Source organism: Pituophis catenifer, unplaced genomic scaffold, assembly GCF_029215685.1.
Source record: "Pituophis catenifer annectens isolate HBS135680 unplaced genomic scaffold, rPitCat1.0.hap2 SCAF_2, whole genome shotgun sequence".
NCBI lineage: Eukaryota > Metazoa > Chordata > Lepidosauria > Squamata > Colubridae > Pituophis > Pituophis catenifer.
Genome location: NW_027256882.1, coordinates 230,814,359 through 230,828,843, shown reverse-complemented (window position 1 = coordinate 230,828,843; position 14,485 = coordinate 230,814,359). Strand labels below are relative to the sequence as shown.

Here is a 14,485-nt window from a genome sequence, read left to right as displayed (position 1 = left end):
TATAATTTTCTTATCCTGCCTGCAGCTTCCAGAGCCACCCAGCTGGCTGCTGTCACAAACTGAATCCCGAGTCCTGCTTGCTTTTGCTTTTGTGCTAAGTACTAAAGGCGGAGATGCTGCTGGCACAAATAAGGTAGATCACGATTTAAAATTGCTTCATGCGTCCACACAATGACCAAGTTAATATTAACCCAATGGGGCGGACAAAGAGTGAAACCCACAGGAAAGTGAAATATAAAGACTTTCAAGCTTTGTGTTGCCCCATAGCCCTTGACTCCTCTTTAGTTAAAGCAATTCCCTATAATTTGAGGTCAGCACACGTAAACAACCACCCTTACCTCCTGGGATAAGAACGGAATGACCTGGGCACATATGGCATTCAGCCTCTTGACAATTTCCGCCTATGGATGAGAAAGAAAAAGTTAGTGAGCAACAAGTTGCAAGCATATGATTGTGGTCACATATAAAAAGAAAGTGCATTTAAAGTGGTGATTTGGATAAAGACAGCTCAGCTCTTTGGACTGACTCCAGATGTTATAATGGCATACTTTTCAAGTTTGCACCATAGCAGCTTCAGTAGCTTGCATGCTTGAGAAAAAAGAACCGCCAGTGGTTTGAGGTATGTGGTATCTTCCACATTTGCAATAAAAATCCCCGTTGAGTTCAGAACGGGTGGGTAATCTGCAGTTTATGGGTCACATGCAAGCTCCTAATCCCCCAAACACCCACAGACTGTGTCATTAAATGCTGGTGGCAAAACCGCTGACTTCCAGCTGCAGAAATTTTAGTGATTTTTCACATGAGCATTTTAACCTTCAAAAGGGCTTAATAAATCCTTTCTCCCTTTGAAACCCCTAATCAAACAAAACTGACTGAAAACACTTGATCCCATCCCTGATCATATTACTCTGTTTCCAGACACATACTTGGAGTCTAAACAACTGGGGGGGGGAGGAGTGGGGGCGAGAAAAGTGTTTGTTTTCTCTAGCAAAAAAACCCTGTTACCTGCTACTGGTATACAGTAACAGCTGAGTTTTTTTCCAATATTTACAGTTCCCATAGGAGTCTAATTCTACTTGACCTCATACCTCTTGAAAAGTAGGAACAAGGCTAGCTTTAGGGAACTCTACTATCTCAGAATAGAAAGCTTGGCCTTACTGTTAGATCAAGAACATTCATTATCCAAACTGTGAGTTGCGCAGAGTTGCTCACGCAAGATGGGCAGCCATACAAATCAAATCAATAAATAAATGGCTAGGGTAAATAGCCAGAGACCCAAGGCCATCTATAAGCTCCACCACCTATTTTCCATAGACTCCAGAATTATTCTGATCATACTTTGTGGTATTATTTCTTGCTATTTTTAAAGGGGAAAATATACAGTATTTTTAAAAAGTTCTGGAAAAGAAAACTCCAGAAACTTCCAGCTCCAAGAAGTTTGCAATGTACCATCTCTCTCTCTCTCTCCCTCTCTCTCTCTCTCTCTCTCTCTCTCTCTTTATATATATATATATAAACAAAAAACAAAAACTCTGAGATTTCATCTATTCCAAGGCTGTTCATCTCTGCAATTGTTCAGCTTTCTCTCTCCATCTTCTACCCACCTAATTTTTGAATAATTTGTTGTTGTTGTTTTAAAGACATAATATTATCAACAGTTTATTCCTCAATATCAATGTTTGAAACCCTTCTTTCATATAATGTCTTCTGTGCAAATGTATGCCACTTTTTATATCCCTTTTATCTGGGTAAAATTTCTCTTCAAGTCCCCTTGAAAGTGTTTCTTTTTCCCTGTTACTTTCTTTCTTTATGTTATGAGACAGATCAGAGTTTCAACTCGGTGGTATATTTTCTGCTCTGTGGAATGTATTCTAGTTAAGTTTCTGCCACTAGGTTTCTAAGTGACTTCAAATATTCTGAAGAGATATGACTGTGTTCACTTCCCCTTTTCAATGTTCTTTTTTACAGACTCATCATCTTTCAACTGTCTTCTCTTTTGAAGTCAAATGTATGTAGGACTTTCCTTTGCTCTTTTCTTACATATTAAATATGGTGGGTATGAGACTTATTTCCAAAAGATTCAAAAACATTCTGACATTCCATACTGAATCCTGGACAAGGATAGCTCTGTGTAGCTTTTCTCAGAATCACAGACATTTCAGATACCGAGTAGTCCTCAATTTACCACCATTTGCTTAGTGACAATTCAAAGTTACAATGGTACTGAAAAAAGTGACTTATGACCATTTTTCATACTTGTGACCATTGCAGCATTCTCTGTGGTCACACAATCAAAATTCGGACAACTGGTTCATATATTTGACGCTAGCATTGTCTCAGAATCATGTGGCCTTCTGACAAGCGAAATCAGTGGAGAAGCCAGATTCACACATCAACCGTGTTATTAACTTAACAACTGCAGTGATTCACTTAACAACTCTGACAAGAAAGGTCACAATATGGGGCAAAGTTCACTCAACAGCTTAGCTGCCAAAATTTTGGCCTCATCTATGGTCATAGGTCAAATACTAATACTACCTGTATAGAATTTTCCTTCCTTTAATATAAGTGGAACATGTCTTTACCCTATTCTTTATTTCCTGAAACATTTTTTTCCAGAATTGGATGCAACCTACTGTAAGTCCTACTAATTTTATTTTAGACTTCATTTAAGGATCTTTCCTTCCAGCCTTTGCATTCTGTAGTGTCAGAAAAACTTCTTTTCTCTTCCCAACACATCTGAGATCTCTCAGCTGCACCTCTCTAGTGGAACTATCCATACAATAGGCCAATTTCTCACACACACACACACACACACACACACACACACACACACACACACACACGGTAGGAAGCCTACAACTGCCTATTGAACCTTTTTACTTCTAGGATAGCACAGTGACAATTTTTCCAGACCTACATGTGTAGAGTTCAAACTAGTAAAACTTCTGTAAATTTGACAACTGAAAGTTATAAAAATATACAATGATTACAATGGTATTAGGAATGACATATGATAGCAACGTACAAGATACCCACATAACAATCAGTCTCAGCTCCCCGCCCCCCCCCGCCCTCCCTCCCCCCTCCCCCCCCGCCTCTTAAAAAGGATACTAGATACCAAGATGGACATGTAAGTCCTGAATTGCTGCCAGGACCTGTAAGAAACCAAACTTCATTGAACCACTTGATACTTGATCCAGGCATGATAGACTGAGACACAGCTCAGGTGGTATTTCTAACTGTTCAGTCTGTAGTAGTATTCTCTTAAAAGGCCAGACATGCAATCTGGGTGGTCTGGAGTCAAAGACCTGTATTTTTGGAAGGTCAGGTCTGGAACATAGAGCTGGCCACAGTCATTGTATGCTTTAACTGCCTCATGTTTTGATAACTGTGCTATAATGTGTTCTACTGATGAAAGTAATTTTGGAAACTGTCCAAAAAAGTACAACGAATATAAAATATAAAGCAGGTGTTGTAATAACATTTTAAAAATTACAAAGCTAGAAGGAAAAACAAGAAAAAAATGTATCTGCAAAAGATATAGTTTGAAAATATGAGGAGACGGTCATGAGGTGGTCAGGATGGGAAACAAAAACTTAACTTAATGTTTCTCAGAGTAGAGGCATTGACATTACAAGGACAAAATAAGTTATGACCAAAACGTCACTAATTTCTTTGAGTCTATTTTTAGTGAAAGGCAATCTGTACTGAAGACAGTGAGAGGTAGTTCTAAAAATTCTGGACTGGCACTGTGGTGCCTCGGGTTCAAGTCAACTCTCTACCATAATATTTTATTGGATGATTTTGCACTAGGCAATCTTTCTCAGCTAACTTATATCACAATGTAGTGTTGTGGAATGAAAATGGGATGAAAGAAAACTATGAAGGCTGTCTTAAATTTTTTAAAACATGTGATATAAATTCAATAATAAAAACAAATAATCGATGAAAATTATATAATTGCATTCATTCCATTGGACAATAACATAAAAATCCCAAAATGCTAGATACACTATTTTAAGGAACCATCTACACACACACACACACACACACACATACACACATTCAGTTACAGTGACCTGAAAACATTTAAGAAAAGTAAAAGAGAAAACAACATGGACAAATATCATTAAAATCAATATACAGATATTGTGATGACCCAGGACCTGGCATAGAGATAACACAAAACAGCTGGCAGTTCAAACTGCCCCTTTATTGCTCCAAATCTCCCCAAACCCTCCCATGTTTCTGGCAAGTCCCAGACCAGAGAGATAACAAACTCCCCACACCACCTCAAGCAGCCTCTGGCTGCAATTAGTCCAGCCCAGCACTGTCTTCACCAAGGCTACATGGCAATAAATCCCAAATGTATTTGGCAAAACAAGAGCAGGAGTTCAAGGAGCAAAAGATCCAGATAATTAGTCCAAAATGCCAACAAGGAATGCAAGGACTCTTGGCAAGTTCAAACGTCAGCACACAACACTTCAGGAACTCAGTGTTTGTTCCTGACAAATGCCCCTCCCCATGGTGTCTCCTTAAGTCTCATTCCCCAGGTGTGCCTGGTGAAGCTGGGCGGGGCACTCTCCTCACAAGTGGCCTGCTCTGTCTGCACTGATCACGCCTTCTCTGCACTCTCGGAGCCCTTGCATCAGGAAGGGGTGGTTCTTGTTCCTTGTCTGAGCTCTGTCTCTCCTGTTCATCCTACCTCTATTCCTCCCTGCCTGAACACTTTACTAATTCCGAACAGCCTTGTCTGGACTGCCTCTGCCCTTCCCCAGTTTCCTCCAAGGCCAACGGAGCTGCCCTCTCACTCGCTATCAGTTCTTGTTCCAGCTCATTTTCCGCCACAAATTCAGACTCCAATGAAGGGGGCTTGACAGATATATAAATATAAATACAAGTAGCTGAGGATGGTAGAGAAAGAAAATTACCAACTACTTCAAAAAATTAATACCGAGCAAAAATAAAATAAAATATTCTGTTTATTTAGACAAATAAATTTACAGTGGTAAAATATAGTGTACAAATTTAACATAGAAACCAATTGGTAAAATAGTTGTATAAAAAAGAATTCAAATGGTGGAGGAAAAATGCTCAATTTAGAAACCACAGAACAGAAAACTAATGATGACAAACAAGAATCAGTTTTAAAATCAAAACTCAAAGCAGAACTAAATGAGATTTGGAATAGGAAAAAATGTTAGAACTCAGTGAAAATGCACAAATTCAAGACAGAAAAACGATCTGCTTAAAAGATATACCATATATATAAATATAAATATATAAAATCAAATTTAAGGCATAAGTAATCATTTTAGGAGGCAAAATAAAGAAATCATTCTAGGTAATTGGATAAAAAAAGGGAAGAACAAAGCTTTTGAGGATGGCAGAGATTATTTGGAAAACTAAGGAAAAGTAATAAAGACTCAAAATGACAGAAACAGCAAATGAAGAACAATATAGAGTTGTCATTCAGAAGAAATGAACAAAATTCAAAGGGGTACAAGTACAAAGAATCAACCAAATGAGAAGGCTTAACAATTGCAAAAGTAGCAAGAAAAGATTTTAAAAAATAAAATGGTCTATAGAAAGAACCTGAGAAAAGAAAGTAAGCCAAAATTGTACTAAAAAAGGTTGACGTAGGCTGAAGATTTTTACCAAAAACATTGTGGGTGAGGACCAACCACGAGGATGGTAAATCACTGCAGGAGCAATGAATTATAGATTCAAAAACAAGAGACAAATACGAGAAACAGGATTGCAAAAGAAAACTCCATTCAGCCCATTAAGGAAATAAGCATATATAGATAGTCCTCAGGTTACAACGGCATTTGGGATTGGGATGTCTGTCCCTAAGCGATGCAATCATAAAGTCACATGACCATATCGCTTAGTGAAAATCACAGTTTTGTTTGCCTTTGCAACCACAAGATGTGTAGGTTAATCAGGTAGTGGTGGGAGTCCCAGATAAGCAACACTGCAGTGTTGCGTGGGGCTCTGGAGTACTGGTGCAGGTAGTGCATGAGTCGGGGGATCCCAGAGAGGGCTTGTTAAGGTCACATGCAAGTGCAGGAAGGCCAGGGTACAGATGATGTGGCAGGACATGAGCACAAGAAGACTGGAAGAAAATACTACACTGAATTGTGGTTTTCTGTGCTGGCTTCTCCATTAACTTTACATGACAGAAACTGACAGGGAAGGTCACAAATAGTGATCATGTGACCATGGACACTGCAACCACTGTAAATGTAAGCACCTAAATTGCTACCATGTGGCCACCAAGATGGTGTGACCAAGAGAATTTTGAAGTCTGGTCATAGATACCTCACATTCTGTGCCATCACATGTTCAAACAGTCATCGAATGAGTGGTTGGTAAGCGAGGACTACTATTACACCTAAAGACTTATGACAAGAGAGGAGAAGAACGGTCAGAAATAAAAAACTAGTTTCAGATAATTATAAGAATGAAAAGATTTTTGAAGTTTTATTAGCAGATGAACTATTTTCAAATCTATTTTCTTTTCTTGCACTATAACCATTCCAAGAAACATCTGTTGCTACAGAGCTACAGACCCTCGGTAGAACCAAGAATCAGATTACCTTCATCTATTTAAAAGAATGGTCAAAATGGGCAAGAAAGTCAGGGCATGTATGGTGAAAAATATTCTCCAGAGCCCCTAGTGAATTGCTGCCATTGAGAAAAGTCTTTCAGGTTGGACTGAATGAAGAAGTAACCTGAAGTTCAACATGCGAGGCTGGGAACCGATACAGTATGATTCAAAATGCAAATTTCAAATTGCTTTCAGAAAGATATCCAGATACCATCTATTATATACTTGTCAAGAACTTCAGTTTCTTACTAGTACAGTATTATTTTTTTAATTGATTGGAAAGGATCTGAACTCTTTCCCTTTCATCAGATTGCATACCAAGAACAACAAGGGGTTGCAGCAAAAGGAGGAAATCAAAATTGCACAAGTATAAGTACATCTGTCATCTGGATCATGATTTTGCATGAAAGAGCATTCTGCCCCCAAAAGTAATTGCAAACTAACCAAAAGTAGAAAGCAAGTTGAAAACATACTTTTACAGGTAATTCCTCATGTTATTTCAGTCAAATACAGAGGGAAGTTTACAAAGCGAAAGGTTTTGGTCTTTATTTTATGTGAACTACCTTAAAGAGTTTGCTCTCATTTCTGACAGACTAAATAGGTCTTTTCAGCAATACTTTACACTCCACAAATATCTGGTGATTTTTTGAGAAAAATATATTAAAGGGTATGGGAATTCTGCTGAAGTAGGATGAGAGAGCAACTAGATTTTCTTCCTTCATGACTTTTAAAGGAATATTTACATAAATAGAATGATTCAGTTTCATAGCCTGCTTAAGAAAATTCTGAATCTTGAATAAGAAGTCTTTATTGGTATATAAAATTCATTCATTCATTCATTCATTCATTCATTCATTCATTCATTCCTCACATTTATCTGGATCCTCATCTCACAAAGGGACTAAGGTCAGCATACAATAAAAAAACAACCATAAGCAAACAAACAAACATGAAAACATTCCATAATAAAAAGCATCGTATTGTTAAAAAAAGATTAAAAGACAGAATCTTTGATGTTAAGATCAGTGCAGCTACTAGTATCTTAATAATTCTCCAGTTAAAAAACACATGGAACTGTGAAAAGTATAAAGTACAGAACAAAAAGTATAAAATGTAATGTGTACAGTAATGGAGAATATGCTTTCCCCCTTTTTTGAGAATTACAGATTATTTTATTGTTTTAACAAGATAGAAAGGGTCATTTATATATTGGCATATGAAAGTGTACTATTTGGCATTTTTTAAAATCTTTTTTTTTTAGGCAATGTTTTATAAGGTGTCCTATATAAAATAATCCGACTTGTTTTTAATTAGAATTAAGCCTCATTCCTACCATTATAACAGAGCTTATTTTCAGTAATTCCCAATGAAATGCCTACATTTCTATTCAAAAGTTTTGCTGAGTTCAGCCGGACTTCTCAGGTAAGCTGATTGTAGCTTTGGTTTTCTATTTCTTTAAGAAAGCATTAGTTTTGTAAAAGCAAAGCTAGGACGATACCTAATGCTAGAGAAAGAGAGGGAAAAAGTGGCATTTTATGTAATTTAAGCAGTTGTGTAATGTAAAAAATCCGAGGAAAAACATATAAAAAAATCAATGAGAAAGAGACATCCATATTGAGGCAATGAGTTATGACATCAGCTAAAGGTTTAATAAGATTTTAGCTATCTTGCTACAAAAATATTTTAGAAGTTGGTAATAAATCCCACCAATGATGCACTTGCCAAAAAGAAAACTGATTGCTCAAGCCAATTTTTTATTATATAGCACCATTAAAAACATATTAAACCCTAGCAGCATAGCTGCCTATTAGTTTAAAACTTGATAATGTATGGAATTATTTTCTAATGCTATACATGACTTCATCTTGCATATTTTCAAAGACTAATCTTAAAAAGGGGGCATTATAATGCAAAACTAAAAGCACTGGAGAGAGGGAACTTCATTCTTTAAAAAAAAAACCAAGGAAAGAAAAATTTGAATATATATATATATATATATATATATATATATATATATATATATATATGTTTCTTTTCTCGTGTTTATATTGTTGCCTGATTTTTCTCCTTAGGTCTTCTCTTCTTTAATCCTGGTTAACCCAGAAGAAACAATATTAAAATCATTATTCAATTATTCATTCTCCCCTTCAAATTGAGAATATTCTGGAGCAGAGTCGCTGTAAAATTGGCCTTCAACACCTTCTTTGTCAGCCCCTTTCTGCACTTTCTCACTCAACATTCTCCTTCATTGCTACTGCCATTTTCCCTTCCCCAATTTAAAAGGACTCCAGTTCTGCCTCTGACAACAGGGCTTTAGCTATTAAACCCAACACTTCCTGACAAACTATGCCACAACAGTGTGGCCTAGACTGACACTCTCACAAACTGGGGTCCAAAGCAGTGTAGAGCCAGTTTGGTCTAGTAGTTAAGCCACCAAAGTAGAAAATGGGACACCGTGAGTTCAAGTCCTACTGTTAGCCATGAAAGCCAGCTGGGTGGCCTTGAGCCAGTCAATCTCTCTCAGCCCAACTCACCTCACAGGGTTGCTGTTTTGGGGAAAATTGGAAGAAGGAGCATTATATATAAGTTCACCACCTTGAGGTATTTGTAAAAAAATAATAAAGGTGGGATATAAACAAACGAACAAACAAACCTTAGCAACTTCAACTCCTAAAATTCCCCATGCTGGCTGTGTGGCATTCTGGGAGCTGAAGTCTACGCTACTTAAAAGTTACTGAGGTTGAAAAACTGGTCTAAAGTATGGAATCTGGAACCTAAACTATAGATAATAATGGGATCTGGTAGCCTAAGAGAGTCAGTGAGGTTACTGGGTAACAATAAGACTTCTTATGGTTACTACTTTCAGATGAAAAGGCTGGAGAAAGCAAAGCAGTGATGGTCTCGCTGCGTAGGAAGGCATTTTATAAATATTTTAATAAGGCAATCAACTTGTGGATTCCGATGCAGTCTCCCTGCATGAATAGCATCTTTCACAATTTCTATCCAATGCTCTCTTTACAGTAGATGTAAAGAGGGTATTGTGGCCCCATTTTAACCATTTTAGTTAATCCTTTTTAGGAGTAGAGGATTGCAAAAGAGCACCCCACTGTGTGGATTTTGACTTACAAATCTCGGGATCTAATTCTAAGAAATGTTAAGAGGGTCTGCATTTACATATGAGAATATCTTTCATCAGCATGCATTGTTAACTGAAAAGAAAGCTTTTACCTAGGAAACCTTGGGAAACAAAATACTTTGTATTTATAATACAATAGACTAATGGAGCTACTGTTCTGGAATTTGGCTCTAAATTGGAAGCATGCTGCGGGAAGGCCTAAAATGATGGATGGTGTAGAAAAAGCAGGGGAAGATTTTTTTTTTTTTTTAAACACACACACTCTCTCCCTTTCTCTCATAATCCAATGAATGATAGGCAATCCAGAACAGTCTAAAGGTGAAAGTTGATGCCTGAAGATAAAGCAATCACCTTCATGTAGATGTGCTTTAACGTGAGCTAGGTCCATGGCGAATAAAATTACCAACTGCTGTTCTTCACAAGAACTGTAAGTAAGATGCACCAGAGGCATTTCGCTTTTGAATATAAGTTGCGGAGAAAATACATCTGTCAGCATTTTTATAAGATTTTCTCCTGCTGCTGATAGGTGTTTGATGAAGCACTGTAGAAACAGAATGATGGATTCACAGGCTTTCAGTATGATCCAACATTACTCTTTTTATTTTGCAGTTCCAATTTTGGACAGAACTTACTAATGATCAAAGTTCACATTTCCTACTGATTGGTGATGCTAAAATCAAGAGGCTACAGGTAGTTCTCAACTTAGGATCACAATTGAGCCCAACATTTCTGTTGCTAAGCAAGACAGTTGTTATGGAAGTTTTGCCCCATTTTATGACTTTTTTTTGCCACAGTCGTTAAGTGAATCGCTGCAGTTGTTAAGTGAATCATGGTTGTTAAGCGAATCTGCCTTCCCTCATTGACTTTGTCTGTCAGAATCTGTCTGGGAAGGTTACAAATGGTGATCACATGACCCTGGGACAGTTCAACTGTCATAAATACATGCCAGGGGATGCTGCAATGGTTACAAGAGTAAAAAATGGTCATTTGTCACATTTTTCAGTGCCATTGTAACTTTGACTGGTCATTAGACAAATATTTGTAAGTTGAACTACCTGTAAGTGTATCCGTGCCCTCAAGTTTTTAAAAGATAGATAATATTCAAAAGAAGAAATATGAAGGCAACTGAACAAAGAGTACATGTGAAAGAGAATCTGAGAGAAACTGAAAGAAATATAAACATTAAAATGTATAGATTTAATTGTATGACGGCTGAAGGGGAAGTCTGTAGGAAGAGGCCTTTGTCCCAATATAAACTGTTTATAAATCAGCAAGGAATGGCAGTTTACATGACCTCAGAGTGATATTAACTACTCCAAATGCCTGTGCATCCTGGCTCTCGGCCAATAGCCAACTGATTGTATGTAGCCAATATGTACACGTATGTTTACAATGGCATAAAGTTTTAATCCTGCATGAAAGGAAGCTGTGCTTGATGAGCCAACCAAAGCAGGAATGTCAAGCAAATATCACAACAATTGTCTGAAGTGACCCTGATACAAAGTTCATTGCAGAGCTATTTAATTTGGGACTTCAACATCCTTGTTTTTATTTACTCAAGTAGGTTAGGCCGGAGTCCTGTAGGCTAATGTACACCTGTTGGTCAAGGCTGTGGTTTATCAGCATGCAAGCTTATGTACACAATAGAGTCCAAATATTTTGACAGAATTCATTCCGGCATTTTAAAAAAAGCTCAATCCAGCACTAGTAAAACAAAAAGCAATCTGTGTAACTCTCTTCTGGATCTAATTTAAAAGGTCTTGCTCTAGTATATCATTCCCCCCCCCAATCCTTTCTTTCTGAAAGAGACCAAGATTTACTGCATACTTGGGCAATCTGGACTAAATCTACAATTTACCTCTTTGTAACACTGTGCCAGTTGTTGTAGTGAATTCATGCATATTCTGGGCCTTTCGCTCTATTCCCTAATTATTGTTTTAGGTTATTTTCAGATCATATCTTGTTCCCCAATTCTTACATCTGCCCGTTCTGCAATTATGCCTTTGTTTGCAGAGTCAAGATATTCCAAACTGAAGCAGAGGCACAAAATTGTTTGTCATTAATCATAATATTCTTTCCCCCTTCCGTTTCTAATACTCTACAGACTTTTATCCCTTGATCATATGCAGCATATTGAAAAGATGTTCAATCCTGTAAAAATCAGAATATATGAACATGTTAAAGAAGTCTTGGAACAATTTCCAGCTTGAGGAAATTTAGGTCACATATATATTAGTAGATCAAAAGAAGATGGAATATTATTTAATTAGAGTGTTATTCACTAAAAGGGGAGTAATGTAAATATGAAATATTATCTAGACCATCTTTTATTATTTGAAGAAAAATACATTTTTCACCCGTGACATGTATCTTAAAGAAATGATCTGGGTTTGGGGTTTTTTTTCTTTTAGAAAAAAAATGTTTTAAGAAAAAGGAAAGTATATGAACAATATAGCTTGTTAATGTGTCGTTAAGGTCTCAAGGAGTCTTTGTAGACAGATTGGTTCAGTGATGGAAATTAATTTATCTGCCCTGCACTGAATCTCAGGCACATGCTGTTTGCAAGGAACTCTCAGAGCAGCGAGTGATTATAGTTGACCATTATTCACTTCCTAATTGCTGATCTTGGTCTGCTGCTGTTCCTTGCATTTTATTTCCTGCTGAAGGGTGCATACAATCTAGACAATTGTAAAGTTCAAAGAAATCAAGGGTAACTTAGGTCTAAGCTTGTGCATGACAAAAGAGCCTCCTCCATACTTCACCATTAAGCTTGTGTAAATCGTGGAAGAGCACAGAATACTAGCAGCACAATTAAATAGCAGACATTGTTCCTGTGGTGGTCTCTCTCTCTCTCTCTCTCTCTCTCTCTCCCAGTTGCATCCCAAACAGCTTCTTGCTTAGCTGACTGAAAAGATGCTTGAAGAGAAGATAGTAGAAAAGCAGAAATGGACATGACTGAACACTGGCAAGAGTTCACATCTGAGCCTTTGGGGTAACATTAAGAGTGGCAAAACACTCACTCTTCCCTATGTATACTGCATCCACAAACTCCTATATAACAGTAGATGTCCAAGGCTCTTTGAGGCAAAGATGAATGCAACTAGGCAATTAGGCAGATACTGCTGTGGTGAGCAAGCATCTGATGTTGCAATATGGGGTTCTTCTGGTTTATGGACCTCAAAGGAAGTGGATGGTGAAGTTGTGTAATTTTGAATTGTGTCAGCTATGGATTAGAAGGCATAGTCCTGAAACCAAATATTGTCTGACTTTTTTAGTGTTAATTTTTTAAAAAAAATAAAATAAAATGGATTCCATTCAAACATTTCTGTATTGTGACCTTGAAAATTATCTGCTTCTTTTCCCTTGTCCATCAGCAGACTCATCAACAGATTTAATTTATTTCCTGATTCCAGTAATCGGTTTCAGTCCATCCCCTTCCAATCCATGATCGCTGTTCTCTATTGATCACTGTTCTCTGTAGATCACATGGCTCAATATACATTTCCAAGGTGAAGTTTGAAAAGAGTGTCGTCGGTGATTCTATATTGTCACCAGCATATATTCTTAAACATAAAGATTTGTGCAGAAATTATTGCAATTGAAAAATCTATCTTTCTGATGCTGGAAAAACATACTTCATATACAAGTAGGGTGTTTTTTGGGGGGAGGGGAGTTGCTAGTTTTTTCTGTAATTTTTATTGAGGACACCAAGAAAATTAAACAGGCTTCCTTTTCCTTCCATTTATATCCTTTTTAATTATCTATGTCCGCTTTTCAACACACTTTCCTCCTCCTATTTTTCCCATAACAACAACCCTATGAAGTTGGTTGGACTGAGAGAGAAGGGCTGGCCAAAGTTATCCAGTTGGCTCTCATGGCTAAGGTGGGACTAGAATTCACAGTCTCCCGGTTTCTAGCTGGGTGCCTTAACCACTAGACCAAGTTAGATAAACTTTGTTGGGATTTAGATGGTAGGAGTCTGCCCTTCTGGTTCTATCAGTCTTCTTGGTAGCATTTGATATCATGAATAGTGATGATAGTATATTTCTGGATTGTTTTTTTAAATTTTGAGTATTCCCTTTTATGGTGATTCCAATTCCGAGTGACAGGTTTCCAATCAATGGTCATGGGGGGAAAGGCCTTGAGGCAGTCAGTAGTCCCATATGGCATCTTAAGCCTTCCCCCATCCAGTTACTCAATAAGTACAGGAAGCTGCTGGGAAAGGCCAACCATCAGTTCAGGATGAGTATCATCAACATGTTGATGGCACCCAGTTCTACATAATTCCCCTGAGCCAAAATCTTTAACTAGTGTCTGGAAGCTATGAGGAACTGAATGGGCTGAAGCAAGCTGAAATAAACCTGATGAAGTTGCAGTTGCTGTTTGTGGGCAATGAATGGAGAAATGCTATAACATTGGCCTTAGCAGTGACTCAGGATGAGGTTATGTTGCCCCCCCCCACCCAAAAAAAGGTGATTCATGACCTCTTTCTTAAGTCCTGCTAATGCAGCAACTGGGAAACTGTGGAAAAGTCCGGGGGGGGGGAGGGTTGACATCCAGATTCAGCCAGTCTCCAAGTTATAACTCGGATGGTAACTCACAACTGATCATCATCTAGTTGATCTACTATATCAGCTTTTCGAGGAGGACCAAACTTGAAAACCAAAGCTATAAATACTAAAACTACATTTATTACCGTATTATAGTGCCAGACCAGCAATATCACTTAGACT

The 14,485-nt window shown here is 37.6% G+C and overlaps 1 protein-coding gene across 1 annotated transcript in view; it reads right to left on the bottom strand.

Annotated features, from left to right (window-relative positions):
• Positions 1 to 14,485, bottom strand: part of LOC139313198 (transducin-like enhancer protein 4) — a 164,141-nt gene that overhangs the window by 107,449 nt on the left and 42,207 nt on the right. The window contains exon 6 of the mRNA XM_070938651.1: positions 339 to 401. Within this exon, the coding sequence (XP_070794752.1) occupies positions 339 to 401 (63 nt within the window). The remainder of the gene's footprint in view (positions 1 to 338; positions 402 to 14,485) is intronic.